The following is a 19130-nucleotide window of genomic DNA, read 5'->3' on the forward strand; positions in this document are numbered from 1 at the left end:
CCTTTAAATTGTATTGACTATGCCATTCTCTTCTCCTCATCTATCAAGCAATTTCAAACAGAATCAAAACAGCACAAATCAGAAAGGCTGGCTTATTCAACAGATTCCTCTTTAGTTCTCTGCATTGTGTTCTATCTTGGCCCTTCCTTGTAATTTTACCCTGTCAGGGGACACTCTTGTCTAGCTGTGACCTTCTCCTTCCTTTGGCACCATGGAGGGTGGAAAGCTTAAGCACCTCACCACAGCTCATGTTTCTGACTTCAGCACTTAATAGAACTCGAAAAGGCTTTCGGAGCATCAGTGGCCTGAAATTCTAAAACCACCAAATCCCTGGGAAGGAGAAATGTGCCGATGGACGTTAAGTGCCCATAATTCAGATGGAAACCCATGCAAAGCACTCATGAAATATTCATACTTTAATATCCTACCCACCCACCCAAAAAAGGAGCTTAATTTAGCCTGCAGAATCAGGGCTCCAGCTGTAAAATGTGTCCCATGGCCTCACTGAGCACTGAGATTAAGTAGAATAGGGCCGGCATCTTTTTCCTGGACAATGTGGCCGACCCCTTCAGCAAGCATCGGTGAACAAACCAAGTTACGACACACACAGGTACCGATGTCATGTTGGCTATTTCCGAAAATGCCTCAAGCTTGTTTGTTGTGGGGGAGTAGCTGCTTTCTTCAGCGACCTCACAAACAGAAGAGCAAAACTCTGAAGAGAAAGAAGAAAAAGTGCTCATGGCATCAACTGTTTGCCTAGTAACTCCTGGTTTAATGCTAACTGTGATCATGGGATTGATCCACCAGCCTCACTGTTGGATCTCACATCTCATAGGAGCTGACGTGATTACTGTCATCGCACAAGTGGAGTAACACTGCTCATTACCCCTTTGAGCCCCGGTACCAATTAATATATCCATAGTTCAGAATAACCTCCCAATACGTCAATTATCATCTGATTTGTCCTTTTTCTTTTTAATTCTATTTCCTTTTTAATATCTGATTCTTTCCTTCTTTTTCTTTTGTGGTTTATCTTTCATTTTTTCTACCCCATCTTGAAGTATTGGCTATTTAATGTAATAACTCTCTTTTATTATTATTTTCTATTGTATTATGTGTCTGTAAGCTGCCTAGAGTGGTTGGAACAACCAGATAGGCGGGATATAAATAAATAAATAAATAAATAAATAAATAAATAAATAAATAAATAAATAAATAAATAAATAAATAAATAAATAAATAAATAAATAAATAGATGATAACAATGACAAATAATTTAAAATGTTTTTACCCCACCTTTCTCCTTAAGAACAACCCAAGTTGGCTTACATTATTAAAAGCCCATATTAAATCCAACAACAGCAAGTATACAAATACTAAAAAAGATCAAGCAAATATAATAATAAAAAGCAAAAGAAACACCAAAGAGACATTCAAAGCAGTAAGGCATAACCCTTCATATAAAACCTCCTCTAAGGCAGCCAGTCACTCAGGGAAAGCTCACCTGAAGAGAAAAGTCTTTGCCTGCTTGCAAAAGGACAGCAAAGATAAGCCCAGTCATGGAGCTCCAGGGGCAGGGAGTTCCAAAGTCTCGGAGCAGCCACAGGCAAGTCACTCTCCTTTGTGTCCGCACCAAACACACCTGTGAAGGTGGTGGGGCTGAGAAAAAGGTCTCTCCTGAAGGGAAAGACCAGAGTCAGCAGCCTCGGAGAACACGTCCTCATCCTGACGCTGATTCTGGCAACTTTTGAAGGGAAGCCCTGGGCTCAGCAGAGCCGGAAAAGAGAAGGAAATCCAGCCATCCGGCATCCCGGAATCACAACCAACCTTCACGTGGTCCAAAGGCAAGTGGTTGTGTTTTTCTCTCGCACCAGCAGTCGCTGCTGCACCGCTGGAGATTTTCAAAAGCAGACAGAACCCAAACCCAGGGAAGGTAAAGGTTCCGCTTGACATTTAGTCCCATCGTGTCCAACTCTAGTGTGCGGTGCGTCATCCCCGTCTCCAAGCCATAGAGCCAGCGATGGTCCGAAGATCGTTTCCATAGTCATGTGGCCAGCGCAACTAGACACAGAACGCCGTGATTCCCACCAAGGTGGTCCACATTTATCTACTCGCATTTACAAATCCCCAGATGAAGCTTTCTGTCTTTCCGGGAGTGGGTACCTTAGATCAGTCCATGAATTGGCTAGCTTTGGGGTTTCACGAAGTTCTCAGATCTCAAAAGCTTGCAATCACACCCTGTTCTGTATCATTCCATCACATTTGCCTCTCTTTAGCCAGGAGGTAAATTTCCTGCTACGTGGTTTTCTGACCTCCCTACCAGTTACCCAGGTTCAGTTTTTACCAATTTTTAGAGAACGGGCTTAGTTAGGTGGATGGATGTCTTTTTAGAGCCTGTTCAAAGCACTTCTTATTTTTTAAAAAATACATAAATAAATCTCAAACTGGTTCACAATAAAAATGAATACTGTACTAAAAAACCAGTTGGCTAAAAAAATCCCAGAAGTTTGTTTATCTCGCCTGAAAGTTTTTTGAAACCTTCAGAGTTAAAAACCTGGCATTCTACATTGGTCTTGTTGAGTTCCCAGTCTGAGGTGCATTATGGCTCAAAATTGGCTCCCCCAAAGCTTCCCCCCACCCCCATAATTAGCTTTCATTAGTGTCCGGTTGTAGGTATTTGGTGGACTCTTTTGTAAAGTGTTTCAAATAAACTTCAGTTCAAGTAGCTTCAAGATTTTCATAAGCGTCTTGGTTTGTCTCAAAGATCTGTGAACTGGTAGCTGGTAGAAACATGTAAGGGTGCAAGGGCCCCACTGCTCTGTCCTGGCAGGGAAACCAATCTCACGGGGAGCGAGGAAGAACAGCGGAGGAAAAGGTCTTCTCCGGGGGGGGGCAGGGGGCTTTAAAGCCTGGGTAATGCCTGAGCCCCGTTGGGGCTTGGTCCCTTCATGGCGCTCTCTGGAGCAAGGCAGGGGGTTAGTGGCCCAGTGCCCCTTGGCACAAGGAGCGGCCCCACAATCAGCTGGGATCCCCAGCCACCCTTGCCAGCTGCTCTTTGGTGGCAGGTGTGGGGATTCCAAGATGCTTGTGGCGAACCCGGACTTCGGAGACACCAGGAACGCGCTCAACTGGGGTCCGGGATGGGGCCCCTCCTGAGCTGGCTGAACTCCAACTGCAGGCTCAGCAGGATGGGCGCCAGTCCCCTAGACCCCAGCTTCTCCATTAGGGAGAGACCCCCTCTTCCTGCCCCTCCGGTTATGAAAACCATCTCTAGCCTTGCCCCTCTGCCTGGAAACCAGCCAAGGCAATTTCATGCCAAGCAGTGCCCTCTTCCATGAGGCCGGCTGCCCTCTCTTTTTTGGGCCTCCTCCTCCTCTGCGCACAGATCCATGCCCTCGCACAGCTCCTTCCCCAACTGCCCCTCTCCCCCTGTGCAGGCTTCACCCAGGAGACCTGAAATTTCCCACCTGAAGGCGCCCAATCTCATTCTGTGGGGTGCTGAGCGCTGCCCCCCCCCTTTCCGGCTCTGCTGGGGCAGGTTTCGGTCACATGCCTGGTCAGGACACAGATCCTAGCAGGAACACCGGCCCTTTTCATAAGCTGGGAAATGGAATCATTGATTTTATTTACATGTGCTACTGTAACCAATTGTTAATTGATCAAAATTGGATTACTACAGAACTGGTAGCGAAATTTTGGGCGGCATGCCATAGTAGCCAGAATAGATAGCCAAACTTAGACATTGGTCTTACATTGTTATATTTGTAATTTTATTGCTTTTCGCTTATTTATTTTGGCTTTTTGCAGTATATGTCAGTACTTGAAGCTCTGCATTTAATGTTGTTTTATGTATATGGCTTGATGCTGTAACAATAAAAGTATGTATGTATGTACATGTACAGTAATAAAGAAAAAAAAACCCAAAAAGTGAATCTTTAAAAAGAGTAAAAATGCAACACAGCCTTGTGAGCTATCTGCCCAAGACTGGGATAAACCACCACAGTGATCCTCATGTTATTTTAAACATGGATTTTGGCAACCCAACACACTGAAGTGATTTTTACCGGAATCTTTAGGTCAAAGAAAGCCCCAAACAGAGCGTGGGCCTCCTGAGAAAAACTGCAACCTATTTCTGGAGTGGCCAGGAAGAGGTCAGAATTCAATACAGAAGACTCCAAAGTACAGCCATTTTAAAATGCAGAGAAATTTAATGCAGTCTCCATGAATAGCATACAGTATTGACATGAGGCATCACTAGGAAAGGGGCAAAGCTTTCTCGCAAATGTAAATAAAAATTCATAACTTTCTGTTCTTAGTTGACAGGGTGGGTTGGTTCATCCTCGAGGCTGTGATTTGATGAGCAAGCATCTCCCACCTCTAGGTGATGGAAAAAATGCAAGGGACAGTCCTGTATTGTACAGGTGGCAGATATGGGTCGCTCCTAAAATCCTGCTGGGGGTCATTCTGTTCTTCGGAAATCCTCTGTTCTTCATTGCTTGGCATCGTGGTGTTGCCTAGATGGGCAGAGAGAATCAAAAAGAGGCATCAGCTCAGGAGAAGGAAAGGAGGAACCTCTTCCGGTCCAGATGCCATTACTAGTCCTCCCTTGAGGGCCGCTTCTGAGTCAACCACTGAATCAGCCAGGTCAATGCACACCAATCCCACTGACTGAACAGCTCCGTTCTAGTTCTGACCAGCCACTGGATTTGGCCAGGATGTGTGGAAAAAGGTCATCTCTCTGAATTGAAGACTCAGGTCACTCACCTTCATGTCAGAGAAACCGTTTTGAAGCCCACCACCTGAAAACAATGGCAAGGAAGGAGTCCAGAGCCATGAAGTGCCTAGGAATCACCAGCCTCTCCCTAATGACTCGTTAAGGAAACCCTTAAGAAAGAAGAAAGAGTTACTCTTAGTGCACCCCAGCCTCCCATAGGAAGGTGCTCTGTGTATGAGGCCTGCATAGACCCCTATGCAAGAAGGTGTTCCTCCAAAATTTGCCCACCATCAACAGTCACTGTGCTGTTAAATGCCCCCCTCCAAAAGACAAACAACCCCTGGAAAACCATTCTGAATCAGGCTATATTCTGTTTCTCTTTACAATATTACAATAAATATTTTAAAAAGCTACTTCCCCAAGGCTATCTGTAGGTCCAAGAATATCCCAACCAGCAGAGGTGATTATGGAGGATAATTACTAAAGAGGTAATTTTTCCAAGCTGTGGACAGAAGGCGTGAATTGATTGTCCACATTCGTACATAGCCACTTCCCTGATTAAATCAAATTAAATGAATGAAAGCACCAACTTCGACTTTCTTACATGTGAACTGGGGGCCTTCAAAAGGGCTCATTCCATCGATGCTGCAGGACTAGAGCTTGCCAGTGTTCTCCCTCGGGCTACCTTTGTCCGGATGGGATGGCCATGCTGGCTCTGAGCGTTCTGGGATTTGGAAGAGGCAAAGGAGGCTCGGAAGGGCTCAGTCCACCCGGCGGAATCTCAGGCATCTTCTGACCAGGAACACATCCACCTGTGGAGAAGGTAGCTTCTCCCCCCCCCCTCTCTGCTAACCCTTCCTCTGCTAGGGAACTGAAGCAACTTTGTGCAGGCTGGGTCAAGACTTCATGACCTCCATGACAACCATGGGTCCTCTTCGCCCTCTTTCTCTTTCTTACACCCACCCGCATGGTCTTGCAGCCAGGAGAGAGTGCAGGTGACCAACCACCCACAGGTCCTGACCACCACCACCACCACCGTTGACATTCTTTACCAGTCAGAAGAAGATGCAGGGTCTTGTCTTCTATCTCAGTCACCGGGATACTCTGCAAAAGGGCCGCTAAAACAAGGAAACGGAGGCAAGAAAGGGTCAGGCTGCCCCATCCTTTCCCAAGTCCTGGTTCAAAGGAGGATTTGAACAGAAAGGACAGGCTGGTTTAGTTTTCTTGCTGGGAGTTCGATCCCCCACTGGGCCGCCTTGACCAAGACTGGACTTGAGAATCCATGGGGTCCCTTCCAGTTCCCCAGATCTAAGCTGATGATTAGATTACCTGAAATTTCACAGCTTTCATCCGGACCTCGTCCTGGCCGCTTGAGAAATAGGTTGCAGTTTTTCTCAGGAGGCCCACGCTCCATTTGGGGCTTTATTTGAGTGTGTTGGGCTGCCAAAATCCATGTTTAAAATAACATGAGGATGATGGTTTATCCCAGCCTTGGGCAGATAGTTCACAAGGCTGTGTTGCATTATATATTTTTTTGTTTCATTTTTTGGTGTTTTTTCTTTATTACTGTCCATGTAAATAAAATCAATGATTCCGTTTCCCAGCTCATGAAAAGGGCCAGTGTTCCTGCTAGGGTTTGTGTCCTGGCCAGGCATGTGACCGAAACTTGCCCCGGCACCTTGTCAACTAGTCCCCATTAGCTACAGTCCAGTTATGGAAAGCTTACCCAAAGGTGGACTGGATTTCAATATTTGGCCTGGGTCGCTTGCTTGGTGACAGAATAAACCTGGCACGGCCATTGACCTTTCTGAGGCCCAGCTGATTGCCAAGGCCTCGGGCTCTCCCTCTTGCTGTCGTTGTGATCCGTCATCAAGTCGGAACCAATTTCTAGGGACCTTAATAGGGCTTTCAAGGGAAGTGAGCTATTTAAGGAGTGGCTTGACTAGCTCCAAACCCCCAGGGAGCTTTCGTGGCGGAGTGGGGATTTGAACTCAGGACTCCTCCTAGTCCACCAATCTTTTCACTGCTCCACACTTGGGGGGGGTGTTTCTGTGGCTGACTATGGAGCACAGCATCTTGTTCTGGAAGGGCGGAAGGAGCTGGATTCAGATCCTAGCAACAGCTCAAAGAAGGGTGTCAAGCAATAGCTTTGGAATCAAATCTCTGCTTCAGATCCCAAATAAGGAACCTTAGCAGCTTTGGTTCCCCTTGAGGAGAAGTGCAAGGTTTTAATGAACAAATGAGCAAATGAACAAACAAATGAAAAGGCAAGTAAGCAAGCAAGCAAGCAAACAAGTACTGTACAGATTACACTGTGCAATAGGAAGCCCCGGTCTTACCCAGGAGAAGCAGAGCTTGTGAAATGCTATTTTCTGGGCTCCACTGCTTAGAAGCCAAGACTATTTTCGTGGGTTGCTGGGTGTCTAGCTTAGGACAAACATCGTCTGCTTTGCCTACAGAGAGTCTCAAAGGCAGACCTTTCTGTTTTGTACGCAGAAGGTCTCAGCAGAGCTGCAACTAACTGGTTGACAGAGGGATTATTCTATCCTGTTTTTTTTACTTGTGCTTTTAATATAGTTCTTCTTATGAGTCATAATATGATACCCATTCAATGCTTTTTAAATATTGTAATAGTTTATTATTTAGATCTTAACTTTGTTTCTTTTAATAGTATAAGCCACCTTGGATCTTTTGGGGAAAATGTGGCCTAAAATATTTTAAATCAATAAGTAAGTATTCTGTTGTGAAGGCACTAAATGTAGGTGGGTTAATTCAACGGTCTATCCCTCCCCCTTCCTCTTTCTCCCAGTCCAAATGGCTCTCTCTTGTTTTGGCTCACCAGCTGCTGGCATAGGTCTAAAATAATTTTTGTGGAGCTGATCTCTCTCCTCTTGTAAAGCTGCTGAAGTCGTTTTCCTGCCACAAAGTCCAGAGCAAGGGAAAAAGCACCTCTGCATGCCTAAAATCAAAAAGGAAAGAAAGGGAAAAAAACCTTTCAAATTGCAAAGGTACGCATACATCGATAATGCAGGCATAATACAAACAAGAAGTATACAGAATGCCAGCTGGCAGAGTCACAAGTTCTCTTCTGAATTAGGTAAGCTCGAGTGCCAATAATCTTTATCTTGCCAATGATCACGGAAAGTCACATTTTACAAAGTCCTTTTAAAGCCATCTTCCTCCAAACCATATACTTTGATATACACCTTGATTTGGAGTGGGGTTTTTAGATTTGCTTGTTTTCAGCTGAAAACTGCATCCTGAGCACATTTGAACCTCACGATGGCCAAAGTAGATAATTAAAGTCTAAATTCTGTATTTAAATAGATTTCTTTCTTTCAACTCTTTCTTCATCCCTGTTTTTCACCTGAAGATTCTTAAGTGTTTCCAGGCAGCTGATTAATGTGATTTAAAACATGATTTAAACAGAGGATTGAACAAGATTCCTCAAAAAGAAGTCGAAAGTCCATTTGAAAGCCAGTCTTTTAAAGGCAAGGACCGTTCACTCCAGACCACCCAGGCTGACCCCTGGAAGCCTGACCAGGTGAGCGGAAGCCTGACTTCCCGGGCGGGAGTTCCACTATGGAGGCGCTGGTACAGGAGAAGCCCTTTCTCATGTGCCCACCAGCCAAGCCTTCCAACCGAGTGGGACATGCAAAAGGGCTTGCCTCAAAGATTTCGTCTCCCAGCCAGAAAAGGTGAGCTTCCAGGTATCCTGGCCAAAAGCTGGTGAGATTTGGTCCCTCAAAAGTGGCACTCTGATTAGAACAGAAGTCTAGGTGATCCAGATCAGATCTATTGCAATCTGGAAAAGCTTCTCTAAAGGAGGAGTTGATGCAAAATAAATCCCTTCCTTATTTGGATAACACCTCCCAGACCCTCCCCCCCCCACTAGCCATACTAGCGAGTCCCAAACACGCTGGGGTCAGTTTGTGCCACAATTCACAAACCGTGGGCTTCTCTAGGTCCCTTAGCTCAATCATGGCATCACCAGGAGACATCAGCCCCTATGGAAGGGGCAGAACCAAGCCATGAAGAAAGGCTAGCCAAATGTCCTGCCGTTGAGCAGAGGGGAGAATGGAGGCCCCGCCAAGCGCTAATCGGGCCTCTTGGGATTCCAGGACCATTGCTTAGGGAAAGTCCTCCGGGTCTTTCTGGATGAAGGCTGGCCCTTTTAAGATATCTACTAACCAGGTTTCTCTGGGCCATGTATAATATATTCTAAATGGGCTGGGGGGTTAGATCAAAAAGAATCTTGTATTAAAAATAGAAAATATATTGAGCATGACATCAAACTTCTGTGCAAAAGTGCAAAAAACGGTCTGAAACTCAACATCAAAAAAACTAAGATCATGGCCACTGGTCCCATCACCTCCTGGGAAATAGAAGGGGAAGATATGGAGGCAGTGACAGATTTTACTTTCTTGGGCTCCATGATCACTGCAGATGGAGACAGCAGCCCCGAAATTAAAAGACGCCTGCTTCTTGGGAGGAAAGCAATGACAAACCTTGACAGCATCTTAAAAAGCAGAGACATCACCTTGCCAACAAAAGTCCGAATAGTCAAAGCTATGGTTTTTCCTGTAGTGTTGTATGGAAGTGAGAGCTGGACCATAAAGAAAGCAGACCGCCGAAGAATTGATGCCTTTGAATTGTGGTGCTGGAGGAGACTCTTGAGAGTCCCCTGGACTGCAAGGAGAACAAACCTATCAATTCTAAAGGAAATCAACCCTGAGTGCTCATTGGAAGGACAGATCCTGAAGCTGAGGCTCCAGTACTTTGGCCATCTCATGAGAAGAGAAGACTCCTTGGAAAAGACTTTGATGTTGGGAAAGTGTGAAGGCAAGAGGAGAAGGGAACGACAGAGGATGAGATGGTTGGACAGTGTCATCGAGGCAACCAGCATGAATTTGGGACAACTCCGGGAGGCGGTGCAGGATAGGAGGGCCTGGCGTGCTCTGGTCCATGGGGTCACGAAGAGTCGGACACGACTAAACGACTGAACAAACAAAAAAAAGATATGCCAAACAACGCATTAGTTTTACAGCCCTGCCTCCAAGACTTTGCGGTTGGGGTCACTCTGATGGACGAGCAGGGGCACCAGATTTTTCTTCACTTGCTCCGCAAAAAAATCCAGGCACTCCCATTTTGCCCAGGTGGCCAAGACTACAAACAGGTGGAAAGGAGCCTCGCATACACAGTCATCCTCCTGAAACCAGAGCAAGACAGGATTTCACCTTCGTGGACAGCAAAGAAACTCTTCTAAGAGGTCAAAAGGGCACCCCAAAGCTTAGGCGAAGAGAAGGGAGGCCTCTGAACTGGTGTGTGGCCTCGTCTTTGGCCAAACTGCTCCTGCAACCAGTGTCGTGCACGTGCGCATGCAAGGAGGGAAGCAGGACCTCCCAGGGGAAGTGTGACCCTTGTCGTCCTCTGGGCATCTCCACGGGCATCCACACAAGGCTTGTGCCAGGCTGAGGCGATGCCTTCGTGCTCTGGAGGGGTTCCACCTGCGGATCTGAATTACACTCGGGGAAGGGAGGCTGCGTGGAATGGAGGCCACAGCAAGGGGAGAGGATATCCAGCCAGTGTGTTTGACCTCCCTCCCTCCAGAAGCCCAGAAACAGGGAGGAGAGAGGCATCTTGGCAGCTGCGAAAGAGAGCACACCTCTGGGGTGCGGGAAGTGAAGGGGACGTGCAGAGATCTCAGCTGTGGGGCTGAGGGCTTGCCCAGGAGTCTCTTTTGGGGCTTTGACAGCCATCCACTCCTCGGGGGCTTGCTAGCTGCCATGCCACCCTCAGGCAAGGAGGGGGTTGTGCCCTGTTTTCCCAAAAATAAGACAGGGCCTTATATTAATATTTGCTCCAAAAAACACATTCAGGCTTCCTTTCAGGGGATGTCTTATTTTTTTCCTGTAAAACAATCTACATTTCTTCAATTACAGTCCTGTCCTCTTCTTCTGGTTGCTGCACAAGGGTGGAGGGTAGGGTTTCACTTAACGGGGGGCTTATTTTGGGGGTAGGGCTTTGTGACGGACAGGTCAGGGACCACTCCTGTCCATCACAATAGAACCCTGATTCAAGAGCCAATAGCTGTACAGAAAAGGTGGAACTAGGGATACATAAGAGAATGGATGACAGTTAAAGATCAGTTAGGGGTTAGAAAGGATTTCAGTTAGAGTTAGGGATGAGTTAGAGTCTATGTTTGAGATGTCAGTTAGAGAGAAGCAATTTAAGCAGTTAGGACCAGCCTGGTATTAGAGAAGAATAGAGAGAGAGAGAACATGATAAGAAATGAATAAATATATTGATTGAAATAATTATAACTAAACAAAAATAAATGTTATCAAAGCACAGTTGATTTCATGAATAAAATAAGACCATCCCTGATTTACTTTACATGATTTACTTGTGAACATTTTAATAAACATTCTTTAATTGAATCACACTGATTGAAGAGTCATATTTGATGTAGTGAGGAGTGACTCTTCTGGTGGCAGCGGAAAGGATTGAAAACAAATGTCAGTCCCAAAAAGTGAACCTGGGTTGTATGGAGAAACAAACAGGGGAACTGAGTTCATGACAGGCTTATATGACAAGCATGCTGAAAAACCATACAAGGGCTGATTTTCAGGTTAGGTCTTATTTTCGGGGAAACAGGGTAATTAACTGGTGGTAACCTATGGCAACCTGCATGCCTGGGATACCCCGTAGGGAAGGATGAAGGTCTCCTTATCCATGGGATCCTAAGGGGATGGGTCGCCCTGAAGGCTGAGTTCTTCCATAACATTGTGGGAGAGGGACGAAGAAGAAAGCTTAAAAGGGGCAGAGAAGCTGAGGAAGAGCTCAGCTCTCCTAAGCAGAATTGGCAAAGGGGCGGGTATTTGAAGGGGGGGAGTCTGTCACCAATGTACGTCAGACAGGAATGATGTGACGTTCCTACAGATGTCCTGGAAGAAGAAGGCCACTTGGCCCCACCTGAGGTGCTGGAGAACGAGGGCCAAGGTTTCCAACACTTCAGCCACCACCGGGGCGTCGTGTAGGTGACGGCAAAGGACTTGAAGGATCACCTTCCTTTGTCCTTTCACCTGCAAGGAGGAGACAAAACCAAATCCCTCTATCAGCCACGAGTTCTTCCGAAAGGAGGTGGCTGATTGAGGGCCGTGCCTTCTTCCCTAGTGGGTGACCCGCACACCCCATGGCCTTCCTGTCCAAAAAAAGTTTGCTCTCTGCTCTACCGGAAGGTAGGGCCCACCATGGTGGATTGAAATGACAAGTAAAGAGATTGTGAATCCACCCCTACCCCCATCTGAGCACTGAACAAGGAGGGAGGGTCTTTAACACCTTACAAACACACATTCTGAAACAACATCAGCACTAAGGGGGAAGGGCTGACCTCAACCGGTGCCCAAAAGAGAAGCCGGCCCAAGCTTCTCAGAGCCATGAGGCAGATGTCAGGCTGCTGGTCTTCGGCTGATTCCTTCAGGACCGGAAGGAAGGCTCTCAGCTGGATCTTTCCTTTGCCGCTGAGCGGAATCACCTGCAAGAGTTCGAGAGGTTCATTATGGCAGGTGTCCCTGGATCTCTCCATCCCAAGCTCAGGCTTCTTACCCTGTCACAATCAATGGACTCTGATTTTTGAATAGGATGTAAATAGTTTCATGTGAAATGACCTATCATTTTTTTTCCTCCTCATTTCATGAGGTGGCCATATGTTTCCTGCCAATGTCAACTACTTTCATGAGTTTGCAAGAAGAACTTTTGTGCACATTGCATAAACTGTGCAAACTGTGCCAAATGGTGCTTGCTTCTTTTTGGATGAAACTCTGAGTACTCCTGGGCCTGCTGAGTTGTCCCTCCTTGGCCTCTCAAAGGGACCCGACCCGACTGAGACCCCCCCCCAGTGGCCCAATCCATGGCTCTTACCTCTACCTTGGTGATTCTGACTGCATCCAGGGAAGGACCCTCTGGATGAGCACACCCTTGAGCATGCCCGTTTGCAGCAGGCACCTGGGGGAGAGGATGGAGAACGGAACCATGAGGGAGAAGGGAAGGGACAGGGCAGAGCTTGACATCTGGCAGGGAGAGGTGGCCAGCCGTGAGAGAGTGGTGGCTTTCTTCAGGTTGCCCTGTCAGGCAGGAGGGGTGGCCGGAGCATGGGGAAGGAGAAAATGTTTTGGCGGATGCAGATGCAGGAAACCCCACCCTCCCTCCTTCGCTTCTTGCTTGCCCGCGTTGCACACCGCACAGCCTGGAGGCCACCTAGAGCCATTGCAGTGATACAGAACCTGTCTCTCTTTTGGGTGACACCTCCCACAATCTCCCAGCCTGCACAGCCATTTCCTCTCTTTCAGCCACTCCTAAGGCACTGACCTGGTCAACATGCGGAGGCCCTCTGGGCGAGTCGCAGGATCCCCAAATGAGCCCCAGGACTTCACTTGCTCCGGGAGGCAGTACAGGAGCTGGGGAAATACGCTCTGCACCATCGCCTCCATGTGCAGCCCCAAGAGCACTTCATACATGGCACAGGTAGCCTGCAGAGAGGAGGAAGAGGAAGAGAAGAGGGGGAAGAGACCAGAAGTTCCTCCTGGGTTCTCAGGCCCTCTCCTCCAAAAGGCTGTGATTTTGGTCAGACTGGAGCCGTCCAGGCCAGCAGCTCTAGGAGGAGAACCACAGAGAATTCGGGCTCAACCTCTTCTACCAGGATGGGTCAAAAGTGGCCCCTGAGAGCTTACCTTGAAGTGTTTTTCCCACACCTCCTCCTCAAGCTCTTCGCGGCCAGGGCAGGAGATGGTCCCCAGGATGGACAGCTGGGTCATGAAGGACAGCAGCTTCGGTAGGATCAGCAAGGCTAGGGATGGGTCCCCACCTAAGTGCCTCCAGATCCTGCTGGTCCCACTAAAGGAAAGAAGGCCAGAGTTACAGAGACTGCCTGAAGCGAGACTCTGCCTTCAGCAGATGGGATGCCAGGAGCCCCTGGTGGGCTGGTCACTCCCGGCAGTGAGAAACCAACGTGGGACAGAGCCGACAATCTGAGACCCCTTTTCTCTTCTGGTTCTCACCTTCTCCGTGCTTGGGGAACTGACTTTTAAAGGAGAACTAGAATCTCCCAGGCAGCATCTCCCCTGCCTCCGACCCATGACTTTGCCAGAGTTGCCTAGATCTTCAATGAGGGACCAGGAAAACTCTTCCTCGTCTCCTTGCACTCATCAGTTGGAGTTGTCTCGACATCCCAAGACACTGTGGCAAGGAGTTTTCAAACCCTGCTCGTTCTCTGCCCTCCAGAAGAAGATGGAGACAAGGGTCTGTGTGCTTGGGGTAAGATTTCTCTGCCCAAATAGGGTCTCTTTGAGAGCCAAAGACAAGACAAGCCCAAGAGTCAAGATGGTTCAAGGAGACTCAGTCCCTCCGGTGCTCCTGACCCTTCGTCCTACAGTTAAGGCCTCCATCATCAGAGTTTTGTCTCATTGCACGGTGTAGCAAACACCCTGCCTTCCCCGAAATGCAAGCTCAGCACACCAGTGAATGGGCTGGCATGACTGAGAGGAAGGAAGCCTCCTCCACAAAGGACCGAAAACCCTGCCTGAACACCAGCACCCACCTGGCCAGCGGAAGCCATTGGCGGAGGAGGTGGCTCACAATGGTGTCCAGGTGCTGATGGGCCAGGGTGGAGATCGCCTCCATCAGGACCTCCTCCAAGCCATACTGCATGGTGGTTGGCAGGTGGCTGCAGAAAAGGTCCAGGAGCCCTGGGATCTGGAAGGAGAAAGACAGGGAAGAGACACGGCTCATCTTTTTTTTTTCTAGTAAGGTAAGGTAAAGGTTCCTCTTGACATTTAGTCCAGTCATGTACGACTCTAGGGCGGGTGCTCATTCCTGTTTCCAAGCCATAGAGCCAGCGTTTGTCCGAAGACTAGACACGGAATGCCGTTACCTTCCCACTGAGGTGGTACCTATTTATCTACTTGCATTTTTACATGCTTTCGAACTGCTAGGTGGGCAGGAGCTGGGACGAGCAACGGGAGCTCACTCTGTCATGTGGATTTGATCTTATGACTGCTGGTCTTCTGACCCTGCAGCACAGAGGCTTCTGCGGTTTAACCCACAGTGCCACCACGTCCCCTTGTTCTAGTAAAGGTTATTTTAAAAAGATAACCCTCTTGATTATTTAATCATAAAAATAATGTCTGGTTTAATAAGTTTGTTTGCTTGTTTGTTTTTTTAACAACAACAGCAGTGACCATACACAGCTCTCCCTGAAAGAGAACATGGATCATTTCTACAAGTGTTTGTTTTGCTGAAATTGATCTGAACAGAAACCAATCTCCAGCAGGGAGGTCATAACCACAGCAGCTCCCCATCTCCCCAGGTTTGGGGGTGAGATTGCTAAAAGAATAGGGCATGTTTAGCCTTGAGAAAAGGAGACTGAGGAGTGACAGGAGAGCACTTTTAAAATATTTGAAAGTCTGTCATACAAAGGAAGGGCAAGATCTGTTCTCGATCATCCCAGAGTCCATGGCACGCAACAGTGGGCTCAAGTTACAGGAAGCCAGATTTCGGTTGACTATCAGGAAAAACGTCCTAACTGTTAGAGCAGTGCGACAGTGGAACCAGTGACCTCAAGGGGAGTTGGCGAGCCCTCCAACACTGGAGGCATTCAAGAAAAACTTAGATCATCCCCTGGCAGATCTGCTTTGATGGTGTTCCAGCGCTGAGCAGGGGGTTAGACTTGATGGCCTTGTAGGCCCCTTCCAACTTCCATTTTCTATGATTCTGTGATTTTATGATCACACCCATGATCAAGAAAACATTTGACATGCAATGCACACTCCATCCATTAGGTCCAGTAATGTCTGCAAATGCTCTTCTGCACGTGTAAACAGCCAGTAGGATTCTGGCCATCCTTTTAAAACTGAAATTTGCAAATGGCCAGAAAGTGCTGGATCTGGAACCCAGATGGCCCTTAAAATCAGAGGGAAGCCCCTTCCGGAGATCCAGCAGCTGCGCACAGAGACTGTGGGCCAAACCCACCCCCGCTCCCATACCCACCACCTCAAAAAGGTTGCTTCTTTCAAAAGGAAGAAGTCCCGTCATGTCCTCTATGGACCAATTTTTAAAAGCGTCTGGGGCGGGTGTGGGTGCCCATGGGTGCTGGCGGCTGCCAAAGGATGGCAAAAACATTTCCGGGAGAGCTCACAAGGAGAGTCTCTAATTTTTCTTCTGAAAAGGGAGGGAAGGTCTGCGGAGAATTCAGAGTACTGTGGGGCTGCATTTAGGCCTCTGTGGGGCAGCCAATGGCTCATGGGTTTCACTTGGGCCAGTCCTGCTTCACATAAAGGTTCTTGATGGATTTCAAAAAGATGGGAAAGAAGGGAATTGCTAGGCACAATTTCATGTGAAGTTACCATGTATGTTGTTTAACAGAACTTGATCTACGTTTGGATGCGGTGAAAAAGACATTCCGAAGACCACTTTGTCCAGAGGAGGGGCCAAACTTGAGAAGACCATTGAGATGAACGGAATGGGGAGAAGGGCCTTTCCCACCCCCTCCGGCACCCAGAATCCCCCAACCGAGGTGGACACGGCTCTGCCGGCTGGGAAATTCCGGATTCTACGGAACCAAAGAGGTTTGAAAAAGGAACTTCCCAAACTCTGGTTCAGGGTCCTTCTGGCAAAGCTTAAAACGACAGAGGCCAAGCTCTCTTTCTGAATTCTGCATCTGCTGGCCGGACCCAAGGACAGTGGTCACAAAGGCTCGCCTGGCGCTTTATCGCATCCCCGCGGTTTTGGAGGAGGGCGAGCAGCCAGCAACCCCCAGCCCTGGGACAGACGGGGATCCTGGAGGCGAGGTCTTCCAGGAGGGCTTCCACGAAGTCTGGCACCTGATCTTCAGGGAGGTGGGTGCTCACCACCTGCCCCCCCCCAAAAAGAAAGCCTGGTGTTCAGGGGGCAGGGCTTGCTTTTTGTGTCACTGACAGGACACGAGGGCTCTGGAGATGACTTGAAAAACATCTTGTTCTCCATGATTTTTGAAGTGGTGCCATCCCGGGATTCTGAGCTGAGTAAACAAAAGACCACTAAGCCTCTCTCCCCTTCTCCCCCCTCCCCACGTAATAGATCAGTGTCAGATCTTTCTCTGTGGTTGCCTTTCCCTTTCCCCATGGACTTGAACAGGGTCTTCCTGGAGATCCAGGAAGGCCTAAACAGGGGCAGAGCCCTGAGCGAGGATTGGATTCTCTCCCAGAGGACACAGGATGGGTCAGGCCACCATTTCTAGGTTCTTCTTCACAAATGGGGGAGATGGGAGAGGGGGCCCCTGCATGCCAGGATTTCAGACCTCGGCACCTCATCTCAGAAATGACCGCCTGACACATGAACCTGGCCATTGACTTTCAGCATTGAGAGAACAGAATGTGAACCCATCTGGGACAGGGAGGTCATCCAGACTCTAGGGGTGCTCCCCAAATGGAGCCAGTCACCTTAGCCAGTCTGGCCGAGGCCCCAACTGGATCAGGGGGGACTTCCGCTTGCAGATCGCAGAGGGCGGACTCCATTTCTTTTTCTTCCTCCTCTGTGATTCTTGACTGGCCTGGAAAAGAAAGATGGTGAAGAAAAACACAATGCTTGCGTCATGCACTGCGTAGATTTTTTTAAAAACAATGGTTGTTGTGGGTTTTTTCGGGCTCTTTGGCCGTGTTCTGAAAGTGGTTTTTCCTAACGTTTCGCCAGTCTCTGTGGCCGGCATCTTCAGAGGACAGCAAACTGTGCTCTTTTTTAAAAACACATACTAAAGCTTGCTGGGTGACGTCATCCGCACATTTTGGAACGAGGCCTCCTCCTGCGTTAGTCATGACCCACCTTCATCCAGATTTGGGAATGGTGGCATTTCCCCATCCAGTAAAGAGAGAGGGGTTGTTTGTAGAAACAACGTCCTTCATACAAGATTTTGGGACTGGCAGGAGTGACACAAGCCATGTGGCCCATCTGGGAGAGGGCAGATGGAGACACCTGCATCAGCGCTCATGGGTCAGTGTTAAACTGAAAACAAATTATTTGGAGTTAGCCATTTTGCTGAAAAGCTCTGAACTCAATTCATTCCCTTAATCCTAGGCAAGGAATTGGAATAGATTTAGAAGAGGTGTCCGTGTTAGTCTCTGCTAGCATATCTGGCAAACCCCCCCCCCCCCAAAAAAAGAAAGGAGACAATAATGTTGTGGCTCCTTAAAAACTGCTATATTTTAATGTGAGCTTTTGCAGACAAGTCCACTTCCTCAGATGTAAGTGTGGGAACACATGGCAAATATTTATATATTTATTAAAAAGGTAAAGGTTTCCCTTGACAAATGTCCAGTCATGTCTGACTCTAGGGGGCGGTGCTCATCCCTGTTTCCAAGCCATAGAGCCAGCGTTTGTTCCGTGGTCACGTGGCCAGCGTGACTAGACACAGAATTCCGTGACCTTCCCACCATGGTGGTACCTATTTATCTACTCGCATTTTTACATGCTTTCGAAGTGATCGGTTGGCAGGAGCTGGGACAAGCGACGGAGGCTCACTCTGAGGCGTGGATTCGAACTGCTGATCTTTTGACCTTGCAGCCCGGAAGCTTTTAGCGGTTTAACCCACAGCACCATGACGTCCCTTTTATATATTTATACATGGTCACAAACAAATGCATATGTATTTGTCATGCCTAAGAAGTGGATTTGTCCAGAAAAACCCATATTAAAATATAGCACTTCAGTCTTTAAAGGGCTGCAACATTTTTCTCTCTTTTAGTTTTTGTCTTTGTTTTTTGCCTGATAATGGAATGAATTAGTAACACATAAAAAGTTCTTGGAAGTAGCAAGAGAGGGCTCCCTATTTCTACGCTATCCCAAAAAAACTTCAAAGGAACATGGAACATTGACAGTTGGTCAACCTGGGATTGATGTTTTCATTTATTGATTAAATCAATGTTTTAAACAGGTTTCCAAAATATCTGATGGATGAAGGTCATCTCGTTCATTTCTCAAGAAATTATTTCCAAGCTCTGAGATGAAGCCACCTTGGAAGGACACTGTTTTCTTCCCTTGGGACCTTTGGCCTCCCCTTTTGGAGGATCTACTGATCCGTTTGGAAGTGGGGTCAATCTAAGCTTCCAAGAGGTCTCCCGGAGTCCTCACAGCCATCCAAATTAAATCCAGACGGAGTCACTCCAGAAACACCAGCAACCATGGAGTGAAAGCATCCACTGATATGCCTTGAAGCCCTCCGTTCTTGGAAGGGGGTCATAACCAACGTTTATAAATGGATCCCATCTCCACCGCCAACGTTCTCACCTTGAATGCAGATCAAGTGGGTGATGCCCTTGGCCGCCCATCGCCAGCACTCAATGGAGCTCTCCCAGGTATATGGGGCTAGGAAGGCCACCCGGGCACC

General features: G+C 47.8%; 2 protein-coding genes across 2 annotated transcripts; both read right to left on the reverse strand.

The window, feature by feature from the left end:
• Positions 1-4188: 4188 nt before the first annotated feature.
• LOC110084754 (uncharacterized) lies at positions 4189-12302 on the reverse strand. The gene is made up of 6 exons (XM_078386964.1): positions 12108-12302; positions 9768-9923; positions 7554-7673; positions 5319-5832; positions 4765-4884; positions 4189-4514 (listed from the first exon to the last, which is right to left on the reverse strand). Exons 1-4 carry the CDS (start codon positions 12300-12302, stop codon positions 5806-5808), a joined length of 498 nt encoding a protein of 165 aa, XP_078243090.1. The 3' UTR covers positions 4189-4514; positions 4765-4884; positions 5319-5805.
• A 337-nt stretch (positions 12303-12639) lies between these two features.
• Positions 12640-17744, reverse strand: LOC144583026 (maestro heat-like repeat-containing protein family member 1). The gene is made up of 5 exons (XM_072982159.2): positions 17191-17744; positions 14313-14467; positions 13447-13609; positions 13085-13245; positions 12640-12721 (listed from the first exon to the last, which is right to left on the reverse strand). The coding sequence occupies exons 1-5, from the start codon at positions 17263-17265 to the stop codon at positions 12640-12642; spliced, it is 636 nt and encodes a 211-aa protein (XP_072838260.2). The 5' UTR covers positions 17266-17744.
• Between the last annotated feature and the right edge of the window lie 1386 nt (positions 17745-19130).

This window comes from Pogona vitticeps, chromosome 1, assembly GCF_051106095.1.
Source record: "Pogona vitticeps strain Pit_001003342236 chromosome 1, PviZW2.1, whole genome shotgun sequence".
NCBI classification, from domain to species: Eukaryota; Metazoa; Chordata; class Lepidosauria; order Squamata; family Agamidae; genus Pogona; species Pogona vitticeps.